Here is a 16,577-nt window from a genome sequence, read left to right on the forward strand (position 1 = left end):
ACTTTTAAAATTCACATTCTACTGTTAATAATAATATTTTTAACATCTTTTGTAAAGGTTGTCTGAGTCTTTTGTTTAGTTTTGTCTGGTAGTTTATTGTATAATTTCAGTCCATTGTTTATAAGTCTCGATTGTCCTTTTCTCGTTTTAAAATATTGTATATGATATTTTTCTGGTATTCTCGTATTGTGTTCATGTTTACTACAGTTTTTTTCAAGTTTTAATTCTTCGTCTACAATTACATCAGTTGCTAATTTATGAATAAATTTTAAAGATTCTAGTTTAAAGAGTTCAGTTACATTTAATTGTTTAGTTTGTTCAAAAAGTTCTTTAGTTGGTGTTAGATAGAGAAGGTCATAAACTAACTTTAATATTTTATTTTGCTGTCTTTGTAGACATATTTTAGTTTTGACATAGGCTTCATACATTAAATTTTTTTCTTTTTTTGGAATAAAATTTTTGATTGAACTCGATAATGTCGCCACTTTGCTAATTCAATTGTTAATATGAATTTTTCATGTCAATTGTCTGTCTATTGTTAGTCCTAAGTATTTAACATGTTCAATTTCAGTTAGTCGTTCATTATTTATGTAAGCATCTATATATAAGCATCTATATATATCAAATACAATACATCATATGAGTATTCTGCAAGATACGAGAGCAATGTTCTGCAGGACATCAACATCGTTCCTACCACGGAGAAATGAAGAACAAAGGAACGTTGCATTTAAAAAGACCACAGGGCGTGATAAAATCCAGTCAGCCTATTTAGCCCGAACAGTCAGCCCAATAATTCAGCTCAACGCAGTCACTTAATTCAACACCCTATCGCCGTAACTCTTTTGCTACATAATTCAAATCATTATTTATTCGCCTTGTTATAAACACGCATCAAACATCAATCTTGTCTCTTCTGTACATCACCAACTGGGGCAAGAACACCACAGCAACCTAATTCCTCCATATTTATTGGTGTTATAACATGGAGAAACTATTTGAGATTGGGTGTGTAAGTTTAGACGTTTACGGCTCCTATTATATGTAAAGTAAAGGTTAACTTAAATACTGATGAAATGTCAGTTTAAAGTGTTTATAGTTTAGAAATATTGATAATATTAACATATTGTTCTATAAAAATTAGATTTAAGTTAAAAATAGGGCATTCATATATCTGTGCTGACACGGAACAGGGGTACAAGTCTGTGCAATTTTACAATATGGGTGTGTTTTTATTGACGGCTTGGGCCTTTATTAATACCAAAAGATATAACATAAAATTCTTAACTTCAATATTTTTTATTTTTTTTATTTTATTAATTTTTCACGCCCATAAAACTTTTACATACATGAAAGTTATATAAACTATGAGTATATAAACAATATTAAATTTAAAAAAACCAATATAAAGCAACAAAAGATAGAACAGTGTTTAGAAGTAAAGTTGGTATACACTAAACATTTTTTCTACATTTCTACGCATCGTTTCTTTCTCAAGCTCACCTTCAATCATGTTGGAGGCTCAAAAGATATTGGTCTCCTGAGGATTCTACCCTTTGCTGTTATTACTACCACCAACATGCCATTTCCCGTAGGGGTAGGCAGAGAGAATGGACCGCCATACACGTCTATCCTGGCATACATTTCTAGCTACTTCCACATTCATACATCTTGTCATACACGCCCTTCGGTTATGCCTGCTTTTGACATGACCAGACTTAAGACTTTGGTTTATCTGATCATGATACATTTTTCTTGGTCGTCTTCGTCTCACGTCACCGTTCATTCTCGCCAAATGTACCTGTTTTACTATTCTTTCATCCTCCATTCGTTCTACATGACCAAACCATCTCAGAGGTCCTTTTTTCATTTTATCAATTATATCTGACTCAGATTTACACTCTCGTCTGATTTCATCATTCGTAACTCTGTTATTTATTTAATATATATACGGCCTAAGCCAATCACTACAGTTACATGAAGAAGCATAAATGCAAGAAACTGAACAAAAAGAACATAAAACTCTCTAGCAAAGACAAACAAGGGAAAAACAATAGTGGTATACAATATATTCATAAAAACAAAAGACAAAAGACTTCGAGCTAAACCACGCCAATCCAACTTCATCCCACACTGTTTAGTTGCGAAGAGATCTATAAAAAGCCGGAAAATCTATCCCAAAAAATTCCAAGTCACGTGATGAATTGACTAATCTACACATTCTGGACATTGGGGCATAAAAACAAAAGTTGTTCTTAGAAGATTTTATAAATAGCAGATTTTGACTTCTGTTGACATGGTTGGGAACATGAAAAGAAATTGATTGCAAATAGTTTCACATTGATTTCCCACACATTTGTCTAAGAGATTTCAGCCGCGCTCACTCAGCTTTCATCCTTCCTCTGCTCTTACTGATATACTGAAAGATATTTCATTACTCAATTTCACTGAACATTTTCTTCATCACGTTATTAGGGCGATAATTTTTTTGGCTGTAGACATCCTCGACACGACGTTATCTTGGATTTTTTCTTCTTATAACAGGAAATATGCGGCAACGATCACGCTACGCAGGCGGACGATTCAGGTTTGACGTTAACATTTGATATTGCAAGGATGCCGATCGACCAAAGATAAAATTAGTGCACTGCGGGTGCAAGTCGACTTGTGCCCGTATTCTATGTTACAGATTTGATCAAAATATTTGTAAGAAAGTAGACTCGAATCAGGTCTATTTTAATAAATATATATATTTATATCTATTATATATTAATATCGACTTAGACCCAAATGTAAAATCGCTTTTTTATCGTTAGGATAGGGTTTTTTTTTACTTTTCTTTATTTTACTTGTATCAATAACTCAATTTGGCAATAAACCCGATTTATCCGCCTTTTCTATAATATTATAATTCTAGATATTATAATTCTTGTCCTATTTAAGACCAAATAAAAAAATGTAACTATAAAATAACAAAAACTGATAAATAATAAGAAAATCATACGATTGAGTATTTTTTAAAGGCAGGTTTTTCCAAAAGCAATCATTTAATAAAATGAAGTAAATAAACATTAGATAATCACAAAAAAATTTAGGGTACGTTTGACAAAAAATAAACTTAAAAGTTTTGTATAATTTAAATACAATTAGGTTTTGACCGGCTTTGTGAAATACATTAAAGTTTAAATATCAAATAAATGAATAGTATTCCAAGAAAAAGATTGCAAATATTTAAGAATTAACTTAAGCTCAAACTGTGTTTTCAAACAACATAAACCACTGAGTTACTACAATAAAAAACAACTTACTTGGCGTGGTGATTCCAGCTCCTGGTAAACCCGGTAAAGCAGTTGATCCTGGCTGACCCTGTGATCCGGGTTGTTCGGGATCTACGAATTGTCCGGGATGAACTGGTAACTGTTGTCCGCCGATAGGTTTATCGACCGGACTTGGTGCCCCTGGTCTGCTTGGTCTTACTGGTCCACTTGGTCCACCTGGTCCACCTGGTCCTCCTGGTCCTCCTGGTCCTCCTGGTCCACCAGGGCTTCCTGGCGCTCCTGGCCGTCCTGGTGTCCCTGGTACCTGTTGTCCACTTGGAGATCCCGGTCTACTTGGTCCACCGGGCCCACCAAGTCCTCCTGGTCCTCCTGGTCCACCAGGGCTTCCTGGCGCTCCTGGCAGTCCTGGTGTCCCTGGTACCTGTTGTCCACTTGGAGATCCCGGTCTACTTGGTCCACCGGGCCCACCAAGTCCTCCTGGTCCTCCTGGTCCACCAGGGCTTCCTGGCGCTCCTGGCCGTCCTGGTGTCCCTGGTATCTGTTGTCCACTTGGAGCTCCAGGTCTACTTGGTCCACCGGGCCCACCAAGTCCTCCTGGTCCTCCTGGTCCTCCTGGTCCACCAGGGCTCCCTGGTGCTCCTGGACGTCCTGGCAATCCAGGTTGCCCAATAATACCAGTTTGTCCAGGGTAGCCTGGGAACTGTTGTCCGCTTGGAGGCCCTGGTCTGTTTGGTCCACCCGGTCCTCCTGGTTCTCCTGGTCCACCTGGGGTTCCTGGTGCTCCTGGCTGTCCCGGTGATCCTGGCTGGCCAGCTAATCCAGGTTGTCCAGGATACCCTGGGACCTGTTGTCCACTTGAAGTCCCCGGTATGCTTGGTCCACCTAGCCCTCCTGGTCCTCCTGGCCCTCCTGGTCCTCCTGGTCTGCCAGGGCTACCCGGTGCTCCTGGCCGTCCAGGCGATCCTGGTTGCCCGGTAATCCCGATTTGTCCAGGGTACCCTGGGAACTGTTGACCGCTTGGAATCCCTGGTCTGCTCGGTCCACCTGGTCCTCCTGGTTTTCCCGGTCCACCTGGGCTTCCTGGTGCTCCTGGCTGTCCCGGTGATCCTGGCTGGCCAGCTAATCCAGGTTGTCCGGTAATTCCTGTTTGTCCAGGATGCCCTGGGACCTGTTGTCCACTCGGAGTTCCCGGTATACTTGGTCCACCTGGCCCTCCCGGTCCTCCTGGCCCTCCTGGTCCTCCCGGTCCACCAGGGCTCCCTGGTGCTCCTGGCCGTCCTGGCGATCCTGGATGCCCGGTTATCCCGGTTTGTCCCGGATGACTTGGGAACTGCGACCCAGGTTTGTTGACTGAAATGGGACCACCTAGTATTTTGTAAAAAAGAACATGAAAACAACAAGAAAAATGGTAAAAAAAGGTTTTATTACAGAAACTTTTTATATTTAGTAAATCACTCTTAAAATACTGTTAAAAACTCCTGCAACTGCAAACTACAAGCTGTATTGTCGTAAAAACGTCGGGCGTCGGCGTCGTGTTAAATTAAGGCTGTAGTCGTAGGAAATCATAAGATTTACCTATTTTAAAACGCTGTTTCTTTAAAATCACAAAAAAGAAATGAAAGGTATGAATATTTTATTTTCAAAGGTATAAAATATACAGTTATTTTTTGACCGGCGGATTAAGCCGCTTAAAATTTAGACCAAACTTTTGTTCATTGAATCTCATATAAAGCCTTAGGAAAATTTGAAATAAAAACGAGTTAAAACAATTTAAAGATAACAAATTGATCATTAGAACTGTGGTAGCAAAATTTAAAATATTTGGTTTCCGAAAGGAATATAAGCATTTAAAATTACATACGTTTTGTAGCATTTTTAAAATTTAAAATTTTTGACATTTAAAAAAATTTCATTTTGTTTATTTTCTTTAAAAAGGTTCCTATCCCACTCAACCCCAACTTAATTCCCGTTTTATAACAGTAAATTATTTACAACTCGATAAAAAAGGCCTTAAAATTGACAAATTTGGGTAAATTTAATCATATGAATCTCACCCGAACAATAAAGGTTTCAGCTCTTTAACTTCATAAACGTCAACAGATGGATAAATCAAAAGAATATAGATGTTCAAATATCGGCAGAATGGTGAATGTTACACAGCTTGTAAAGTGCTTACTTAAACCAGCCAATGACAGGTCATAAGCCCCGTGGATGCCTTGACTTCTATATTCACTTCTGTAAAATGTTATTCATGTCTGTTGTACTAGGTTATTTATATTTATCGGTTCTTCATGATTTAAGGATACGCTAAAGGAACTTTAACTTTAAAGGTTACAAGGACGAAAATTATTTTTAAGAAAGGAGTTAAGGACTGGATTTTCCTTAGTGGGAGGGATTTGAGTATGAAACTTCTTGATGATTTTCCAAATGCTTGAGTTTACTGTTTACCTTATTGGTGTGCCATATATATGTTTTAAAAAATATTTTTACTAATTATTTTTTATGTTTCTAATCCTATATTTATGGTGATATACTCATGTGTCTGTGTCATATAATTACTCGTCCCATCTCAACACAGGACTTTTAGTCCCATGGAGTTGGGAATTATTGTCTCAAATAATGTACAATAACTTTATGTATGTAAATAAGAATGTTCTTAGAACTACTAACTATAGTTAACATATAACTATATCAGTCTAGATTTATTTTTTATGTAAGACAATGGCAATACAATAACTAATTATTTGAATGGACTACTATCCAATATCCCTATTTGTGCTAATTTTCCACCCGAATACAGCCGAACGTAATCCAACACACCCCGACCGCAGGTTTCGGCTGTGCCGAAGTATCGGACGGAAAACCGAAATCGTGTCGATACCAGTTTTATCGGCCGAAACTGCCCAAAACCTAAGCCGAATCGGACACTAATTATTATTATGTAAATTCCAAAAAACTCTAATTAAACGGTAGGTACTGAGACGTAATCAATTAAAACTCTTGACTTTAAAATTGAAATGAGAGAGTACTTAAAAACTAAAACAATTAGAGTTAACTTTAATCGGCGACGTATTTTAAAAAGCTTCAAGAAAGATGGGAGGGTTTTCTTTATAGGTGTCGATGTATTTCCTAATTCTCCCGAATCGGCATTCCATTCATACAAATATAAAAAAACTTTGATCTTTCTCACCTGGCCCACTAGGTCCTCCGGTTCCACTGGGGCCACCAGATCCACTAGGTCCGCTAGATCCGTTTGGACCTCCAGGCCCTCCTGGCCCTCCCGGTCCTCCGGGCCCCCCGATTCCACCCGGAGCTCCAGGCGCTCCAGGGGCCCCCGGTTTACCCGAAGACCCGGGTAATCCTGGTCCTCCTGGATGTCCTGGATACTGACCACCACCGATGCCACTGCCGGTGTTTATTCCGCCTGTGGTCAAATAAATGAATAAATAATATATTTATCAAATATAAATTTTAAACTCTCGTACGGCAGTATCTCGTATTTTTACACAAAATAACAAAATCTTTTAAATGGAAAAAAATGCATTGTCTCGTTGCCTAGCTCCCAATTTATTATGAAAAGTTATGACATCAATTATAACAACTAAAAAAAAATACACACATTTGGCATTTCTTAAGATTTTTCAACCTTTCAGAGATGGCGCTGATGCATGAAATATGGCAAGGATACCTTGAAGAGGGGAAATCAGCCAGTGCATGGTTCCGGGCTTGTTCTGTCTTGCTTCGGCCGTCAATCAGCTAGCATCTAGGAACTTATAATTCAATATACCTACTTATCTTTTCGATCCGAGTACATTATTAATCTTTCATTTATTAGGCTACATAGTCATTAGATATTTAATTTCACATTTGATCGTGTCAACAATCCTCACATATTTCAGCGATCACTGTAACCAGACCTACAGCACAATCACAAATGACTATCGACGTGCTAATTAGCGGCGTGATAACAATTTTTCACCGTGGTTGTTTATCGTTTGCGCGGTCACAATGAAACATCCGTGAAAGTTATCGATCGGGATTATTATATTCGTTTAATATTGTCATACTTCAACTTGATGCTTGGCAACACCTAATATTAAATGTCAAAATTCAAAATATTTACGTTTTGCAAAGCAAAATCAATCGCATATTTGAATTTTACCCTTGTAAATATGAAAAATATTCATAAACTGTATGTAAAATAATTTAGTTTTATTATTTTGTTCACAATTTAACATGCTATTTATTTGATTTGGATCAAATTGAGAAAGCTATTAAACGAAACTATTGTTGAAGGCGTTCGGCGTTTTGCAACGCGACCGCGATAACTTCAGCGTGTTCATAATTGTTCGTTGTGATCGCTCAAATTTTTTAGCACGTCGATAGTCATTTGTGATTGAGCCCCTGGGCTCCTTACGTTACAATTTTATCACCTAGGCAGTTTAGTGTTAACCCGATTTCCAGAAGAACATAAATATGGCTTTTTAAGAATCGGCCGGGACTACCCGTGTCTAGTGTTGCGGACTCACGAATCAGAGGTCCGAGGTTCGAACCCCACTCTACCCCAACTTGATTTCCATTTTCGAATAGCGAGTTATTTGCAACTAGCTAGATTGTAACTTAACATCAACAGATAAAATAATTAACGGAATATATATGTTTAAATTTGGGCAGAATGGTGAATGTTACACAGTGTGTAAAGTGACCACTTAAACCAGCCATTGACAGGTCTTAAGCCCTGTAGATGCCTAGACTTCTGTATTACCTTCTCTAAAATGTTCTTCATCTCTGTTGTTATATGTAAACATGATAATAAAGTGTTACTATGGTTGCTGACTACCTCGCTAGCCTGTTCTGAGATTGTATGAAAAAAAAAACACAACGCGACAGCGGCAAGATGATTAGTCTTACTTTTATAAAAGATAAACATCTTTCGCTTCGCCCTTGCCAGAAAACGAACCCGAGACCACGTGCATGGTAGGCAAACGTCATATTTTATTGATATATTAACAAATTCCTCATTTAAACGCAGGAAGCTAGCTAGTATTTAGGTGAGTGAAAATTGTAAAGATAAAATAAATATTTAAATTTACTTCAACAGAAACGGAAAACATTTTCATATTCCCTTCTCAAAATTGTTTTCCGTCTCTGTTGAAATAAATTTAAATATGAACAACTCTCCAGGGAGGAAATCCAGCCAGTCTGCAAGCATTTGGACATACTCAAACATTGATAAAATAAATATTTCACCGGCTAATTTATTTTTACCTCCTGGTCCACTCGGTCCGCCGAGGCCACCCGGTCCTCCTGACCCGCTCGGTCCGCCCGATCCACCCGGTCCTCCGAGACCTCCGGGGCCACTCGGTCCGCCTGGACCACCCAGTCCTCCCGGTCCAAACGGTCCTCCCGGGCCACCCGGTCCTCCTGGCCCCCCTGGACCGCCGGGAGATCCCGGTGATCCTGGTTGCCCACTGCTAGATGGTCCTCCTTCGTTAAAGAAAAACCATATAACGTTCAGGTATTATAATATTTGTTCGAAATATGTAATTACATTCTCCACCTAGCAGAGCTTGTGTAAAAAAATACAACAAGAATTCAAAAAAAGGAAAAAACATTGATATATAAAACAGGTAAAATCACTAATAAGGCGATGAAATGTCTTGGATATTTGCAGCGAACTGTAAAGGATTTTAATTCTATCACTATCCTCAAAGTGCTGTTTACTGCCTTAGAAGTAATTTAGAATTCATATTTTAGAGATAGAAAGAGTACAACGTAAATTTCTTAGATTCATCAATTACAAACTTAAAATACCCACTGAAAATATTGATTACGATAATTTATTATGTACAACACTAAATATGTCAACTCTTTGTAAAAGAAGAATTATAAATGATTTATTAAATTTATATAAAATAGCAAATGGCGCACTGGACGTCCCGGAATTGACTAGTGTTATCAGCTATAAAGTGGCTGTTCGAAATACTCGGCAGCTAACGTTATTTTTTTAATCTTCTGGCAGTCATAATTATTATTACAATTTACCAATACCTGGACGACACCGGCTAGGTAACGAGCATGGTGAAGTTGATATATTTCGTCTGTCTTAATATAAATATAGGTTAATATTCAAAAGGTTAACTTTTTTTTTCTCATGTATCTCGATAATAATGTATAAGCTTATGTTTACGTATATGTATGTGCATGTATGTGTATGCATATGCATATGTATGTATGTGTGTATGTTTTCATATGTAAATTTATTAAATATTTTTACATGTACCCATATACCTATGTTGGTACATTTCTTTATTTTTACTTATTATTGTATCTTTTAGTTTGTCTTATGTTATCTTTAATTTTAACTAAATTTACATACTCATGTTTTACTGCTGCACTTGAATGTAATTTCTAATATATGGAAAAGCCCGTAGGGCGTGTAAATTAATAAATAAACAAAAATAAATTTAATGCAAAATTATGAAATAAACGGCAAAAGAAATGACATATGGTTAAGTATGCATTTGTAATAAGTATTGCATTGCCCCTTTTTCAGCTTTCAAAGACAACAGCTGGAGGCGCGATGCAGAGGCCTGGGTGAAGATCTATGCGACATCCCATCGGTGATAGGTAATAAAGAACTCACAAGAGAGGTAGTATCATACATGATAAATATAGCGCAGGAAATTGGTAAAATAAACCAAAGTAGGGAACAAAATGCCGAACACTCCTCTAGTGGAACGGAAGGCCTGTTGACTACTGCCAACAGGCCGGCTTCTCTTGAAGAGTTTTAAGTGGTTTCCTCTCCACGTGAGCAAATGCTGAGAAGTTCCTGATTAGCCCACATCAATATATCCCTCCTGATCCCAATAGCTTAGATAAATTTTAAGATATTTCATTGCAGAAAAATCCACTTTTTAAAATATAAACCTTGTATATTATAAGCAAGGTAAATAATAAAGCAACTCCCATTTAAAAATAAATAAAAAAATGGTTAAGTATGGTTGATTATGACAATAAGACTTAATTTTGTGCGAAATCCCTCAGCGCGTCAGGGGTAGTTTGTTATTAAAATTGACGAATTTATTCGGTATCCATTTCTTTAATACGAGCAAACTGTTGAATTTTGTTGAAAGCATGAGTATTATTACTGCACTACTGGTATTTTAGAACAAGCTACTTTAGTAGTGGTACACCGGAGGACTCCAATGTTTTTAGCATTGATAGAATCTGAATACACGAACAAAATAATATTCATAAATCAATTTTGCAAAAAATGTGACTTCCAGCCTTTCAGCTTTGAGGTACAGATTTAGTAAGACAATGTTACGAAGTGGAAGAGCGATAAAAAAAGACCAACTAGTTGACTTCCATAGCATATCATGGTAGTATAAGCATTGGTTATTGGCACCTGGTCCTCCTGATCCTGGCGAACATACTTCCCAGGTACACAAATTCTTCTACGTATTTAAATAATAAATATATTTAAATCTCTAAATTTCACTAATTTATATAACTTAATTGCAAAATTTATATTGTTATCCAAAAAAATTTCTGTGGCATAGGTACTATTTATCTATAACTCAACGATAAATAATAATAATAATTTTGTATAACGGTCGTGTATTATTTCATTATCATCATCATCATTCCCTTTCCGGACCTAATGGTGCATTGGGCACTGCATTGGTAGAACGATTGCAGTTAATTGATTTAAAAAAATTACACGAAAGTAAGATGATCAGTCTTACGCTTCAGGTACCAGTCCAGGGACTTTTAAATGTTTTGGTGTGAAAACACCCTTTTAAAGAAATATTTCATATCAACCATGCCGTAAATCGAACCCGACACCTCTCGCATGGTGGGCATAATGCGCTGACCACCACGAGGCCGACTTTTTACCAAAGAAATATTTATTTTATTTATTTCGGATATAATTATTACTTTACTTGACAATGTAAATACTTTCATCAATAAATATTTCATTTGAAGAGAAATGCCATAGTCGAGTAAGAAAAAAAACTAAATTAATAATAATATTAAATAAAATTAAAAATATATTAAGGTAAGGTTTATAAAATGTTGTGTTTTGTAAAACACACATTTTGTTGTATCTACTATACAATTGAACATATAATTTTTTTTTTAAGGGTTTCATTAATTTGCATGATTTAATAACTAAGCAATATTAATACAGGTGATGATATTGATATTAGGAGGAAATTAAATTGATTTAGCAACAAAAAAAAACTGATTGATTGCATTTATTTGAGTGTCAATATTTGGTGCTAGGCGTACACTCTTAAGGTTAAGTGCGGATTAAAAATTAAAACTCACTATATATCTATGTAAAAACAGAAAAACCAACCTGATCCACTTGGTATTCCTTGTCCTCCTGGCACTAAAGTTCCCGAAGGACCAGGTTGTGACTGTCCAGGGCTGCCTGGTGTTCCAGGGTATCCTTGAATTCCAGGTTTGCCAGGTTGAAACTGTCCTCCACTAACACTTCCGGGGCCTCCTGGTCCACCTGGCCCACCTGGTCCTCCTGGACTTCCAGGCGATCCAGGCGCTCCTGGCGCTCCTGGCGCTCCTGGCGCTCCAGGATAGCCTTGCCCACCAGGTTGATACTGTCCTCCACCAACACTTCCGGGCCCTCCTGGTCCACCAGGTCCCCCAGGAGATCCTGGTGATCCTGGTGCCCCTGGCAATCCTTGCCCTCCAGGTTTTCCAGGTTGATACTGTCCTCCACCAACACTTCCGGGCCCTCCTAGTCCTCCTGGTCCTCCTGGAAATCCTGGCAATCCTTGCCCTCCAGGTTTTCCAGGCTGATACTGTCCTCCACCAGCGCTTCCGGGCCCTCCTAGTCCACCCGGTCCACCAGGTCCTCCTGGTCCTCCCGGAGATCCTGGAGATCCTGGAGCTCCAGGGTATCCTTGCCCTCCAGGTATCCCAGGTTGATATTGTCCACCACTACCACTTCCAGGGCCTCCTGGTCCACCAGGTCCTCCTGGACTTCCTGGTGATCCTGGTGATCCTGGAGATCCCGGAGATCCTGGAGCTCCTGGCAACCCTTGCCCTCCAGGATTTCCAGGTTGATACTGTCCACCATTACCACTACCAGGGCCTCCCGGTCCACCAGGTCCTCCTGGTCCTCCCGGAAATCCTGGAGATCCTGGAGATCCAGGGTATCCTTGCCCTCCAGGTTTCCCAGGTTGATATTGTCCACTACTACCACTTCCAGGGCCTCCTGGCCCACCAGGTCCTCCTGGACTTCCTGGTGATCCTGGTGATCCTGGAGATCCCGGCGATCCTGGAGCTCCTGGCAACCCTTGCCCTCCAGGTTTTCCAGGTTGATACTGTCCACCACCACCACTACCAGGGCCTCCCGGTCCACCAGGGCCTCCTGGTCCTCCTGGAGCTCCAGGGTACCCTTGTCCTCCAGGTTTTCCAGGTTGATATTGTCCACCACTACCACCTCCAGGGCCCCCTGGTCCACCAGGTCCTCCTGGACTTCCTGGTGATCCTGGTTTCCCTGGAGATCCTGGCGATCCTGGCACTCCTGGCAACCCTTGCCCTCCAGGTTTTCCAGGTTGATACTGTCCACCATTACCACTACCAGGGCCTCCCGGTCCACCAGGTCCTCCTGGTCCTCCCGGAAATCCTGGAGATCCTGGATATCCAGGGTATCCTTGCCCTCCAGGTTTCCCAGGTTGATATTGTCCACTACTACCACTTCCAGGGCCTCCTGGCCCACCAGGTCCTCCTGGACTTCCTGGTGATCCTGGTGATCCTGGAGATCCCGGCGATCCTGGAGCTCCTGGCAACCCTTGCCCTCCAGGTTTTCCAGGTTGATACTGTCCATCACTACCACTACCAGGGCCTCCCGGTCCACCAGGTCCTCCTGGTCCTCCTGGTCCTCCTGGTCCTCCTGGAGACCCTGGAGATCCTGGAGCTCCAGGATATCCTTGCCCTCCAGGTTTCCCAGGTTGATATTGTCCACCACTAACACTTGCAGGGCCTCCTGGTCCACTAGGTCTTACTGGACTTCCTGAGGATCCTGGAGATCCTGGTGATCCTGGCAACCCTTGCCCTCCAGGTTTTCCAGGTTGATACTGTCCACCACCACCACTACCAGGGCTTCCCGGTCCACCAGGGCCTCCTGGTCCTCCTGGAGCTCCAGGGTACCCTTGTCCTCCAGGTTTCCCAGGTTGATATTGTCCACCACTACCACCTCCAGGGCCCCCTGGTCCACCAGGTCCTCCTGAACTTCCTGGGGATCCTGGTGATCCTGGCGATCCTGGTGCCCCTGGCAATCCTTGCGCTCCAGGTTTTCCTGGTTGATACTGTCCACCACCACCACTACCAGGGCCTCCTAGTCCACCAGGGCCTCCTGGTCCTCCTGGAGCTCCAGGGTATCCTTGTCCTCCAGGTTTCCCAGGTTGATATTGTCCACCACTACCACTCCCAGGGCCTCCTGGTCCACCAGGTCCTCCTGGTTCTCCTGGAGATCCTGGTGATCCTTGCCCTCCAGGTTTTCCAGGCTGATACTGTCCTCCACCAGCACTTCCGGGCCCTCCTAGTCCACCTGGTCCACCAGGTCCTCCTGGTCCTCCCGGAGATCCTGGAGATCCTGGAGCTCCAGGGTATCCTTGCCCTCCAGGTTTCCCAGGTTGATATTGTCCACCACTACCACTTCCAGGGCCTCCTGGTCCACCAGGTCCTCCTGGACTTCCTGGTGATCCTGGTTTCCCTGGAGATCCCGGCGATCCTGGCGCTCCTGGCAACCCTTGCCCTCCAGGTTTTTCAGGTTGATACTGTCCACCACTACCACTACCAGGGCCTCCCGGTCCACCAGGTCCTCCTGGTCCTCCCGGAAATCCTGGAGATCCTGGAGATCCAGGGTATCCTTGCCCTCCAGGTCTCCCAGGTTGATATTGTCCACCACTACCACTTCCAGGGCCTCCTGGCCCACCAGGTCCTCCTGGACTTCCTGGTGATCCTGGTGATCCTGGAGATCCCGGCGATCCTGGAGCTCCTGGCAACCCTTGCCCTCCAGGTTTTCCAGGTTGATACTGTCCACCATTACCACTACCAGGGCCTCCCGGTCCACCAGGTCCTCCTGGTCCTCCCGGAGATCCTGGAGATCCTGGAGCTCCAGGGTGTCCTTGCCCTCCAGGTTTCCCAGGTTGATATTGTCCAACACTACCACTTCCAGGGCCTCCTGGTCCACCAGGTCCTCCTGGACTTCCTGGTGATCCTGGTGATCCTGGAGATCCTGGCGATCCTGGAGCTCCTGGCAAACCTTGCCCTCCAGGTTTTCCAGGTTGATACTGTCCACCACTACCACTACCAAGGCCTCCTGATCCACCAGGGCCTCCTGGTCCTCCTGGAGCTCCAGGGTATCCTTGCCCTCCAGGTTTACCAGGTTGATACTGTCCACCACTACCACTCCCAGGGCCTCCTGGTCCACCAGGTCCTCCTGGTCCTCCTGGTCCTCCTGGTCCTCCTGGAGATCCTGGAGATCCTGGAGATCCTGGTGATCCTTGCCCTCCAGGTTTTCCAGGTTGATAATGTCCATCAGTACCACTTCCTGGGCCTCCTGGTCCACCTGGTCCTCCAGGGTTACCCGGTTGATACTGTCCACCATTTCCACTACCAGCGCCTCCATCTGGTCCACCTGATGTTATAACGAGTATTAATAAGAACCATCACCAGTTATAACGCATACGTATTAACAACTATTGTACAAGATATTGTATTACGAGTAATTACGTGTTTTTAATCATTTTAAAGATTTTTACCTGGTCCACTGGGGCCACCTGGGCTACCTAGGCCACCTGGTCCTCCAGGGCTGCCTGGGCTACCTGGACCACCTGGCCTTCCTGGGCTTCCTGGAGCTCCAGGTCGTCCAGGCGTTCCTGGCTTTCCTGGTCCTCCTGGTGTACCAAGAGATCCTGCACTTCCTCCCGAACCACTGGGCTTACTAGGTGATCCTAAAATATATGTATTTAACATCATATTTCGTAAAGTGATATGAAAAATAAAATTTAAAAATTATACAAAAAAAAATCATGTTAGGGATGTATTATTTTTTTAACAATTTTTTTAAAAGTATATATTCGCGTTCTTATTATTTACTCAAATGATTAATTTTGAGGGCCGTTTTCAACGAGTTGTAAATAACTCCCTAATAGAATATGGGAATCAAGTTGGGGTAGAGTGGGATTCGAACCACGGACCTTCGATCCGTGAGTCCGAGACACTAGCCACAGGGCCACAACCCGATTCAATTTCATTATTTTTATTTAAATTTTTGTACAACGTACTTGGCAGGTTTATTGCGGCACAGCAATAAATTTCTGTCGACAAGCGGCCTCAGCGGTGTAGTGGTTAAGACGCTTCACTCACGAACGGAAGATACCGGGTTCGATTCCTGGCCAGAAAATTGAAATAAAATATTATCTTTTCTCGAGCCTAGGTGTTCTGTTCACCAAAGGGATTGGGCCTCCTGGCCAGTTGTGCAAAAATCGGATTGTAGTTCTGTGGCTAGTATCACAGATTCACTGATGAAAGATCCGAGGTTCGCACCCCTCTTTACCACAACTTGCTTCCCATTTTAGTAATAAAAATTATTTGCATCATTATCAACATTCCCTTTCCTCACCTAATGGTGCATGATGCACTGCATTGGTTCACCAATCGCAGCGTATCTTGATAATTTTTGTTAGGTAAAAGTAAGATGATCAGTTTTACGCTTTATGTACCAGTCAAGGGACTATAAAATATTCTAGTGTGCAAAAACCCTTTTATTTCAATATTTCATATCCACCATGTCGGAAATCGATCCCGAGATCTGTTGCATGGTAGATAAACGCGCTGACCATTACACCGCGAGCGAGGCTGATTTTGCAACTCGTTGAAAATGAAAAAAAAAATACTAAGAATACACCTAAAAATAATCATCAATTTGAAAAATATCAATGATTGTATTAAAACAAGTAGGCTGGTATCTTCTTTGTAAAGATACATAGAATTAAGAATATTCCAGAAGCCGCATACGCGCATCAAATAGAAAGTGATTAAACTATTCTTAAACGAGTGGTTTTACGTTTTAACCCATTAGTTTCTTTGTAGACGTCGCTCAGTACGCAACTCCCGCTTTGAATTTAACTATGCCGTGTTGTGTCGTTTTAAAGTGTAGAAATGCTGCTGGGATAAAAAAGAAACAGGACGGGATTACATTTTATGTGTAAGTAGCAAATGCATATGTAAGTAACTAATGCATTACTCAAAAAAATA

The 16,577-nt window shown here is 41.5% G+C and overlaps 1 protein-coding gene across 5 annotated transcripts in view; it reads right to left on the minus strand.

Annotated features, from left to right (window-relative positions):
• The window catches only part of LOC148282511 (uncharacterized), a 107,874-nt gene that overhangs the window by 2,676 nt on the left and 88,621 nt on the right, over window positions 1-16,577 (minus strand). The window contains exons 5-10 of one of the 5 annotated variants that reach the window (XM_088224978.1): window positions 15,080-15,271; window positions 13,864-14,955; window positions 11,647-13,752; window positions 8,547-8,765; window positions 6,469-6,702; window positions 3,309-4,643 (exon numbers count right to left, since the gene is read on the minus strand). In XM_088224978.1, the coding sequence (XP_088081104.1) occupies window positions 3,309-4,643; window positions 6,469-6,702; window positions 8,547-8,765; window positions 11,647-13,752; window positions 13,864-14,955; window positions 15,080-15,271 (5,178 nt within the window). Of the gene's footprint in view, window positions 1-3,308; window positions 4,644-6,468; window positions 6,703-8,546; window positions 8,766-11,646; window positions 14,956-15,079; window positions 15,272-16,577 lie in introns of those variants that run through there. The other 4 variants (XM_088224977.1, XM_088224976.1, XR_015822078.1 and 1 more) reach the window with 4 other exon arrangements.

This window comes from Micrasema longulum, unplaced genomic scaffold (assembly GCF_059751315.1).
Source record: "Micrasema longulum isolate JH-2025_06_02 unplaced genomic scaffold, ASM5975131v1 h1tg000322l, whole genome shotgun sequence".
Classification (NCBI taxonomy): Eukaryota; Metazoa; Arthropoda; class Insecta; order Trichoptera; family Brachycentridae; genus Micrasema; species Micrasema longulum.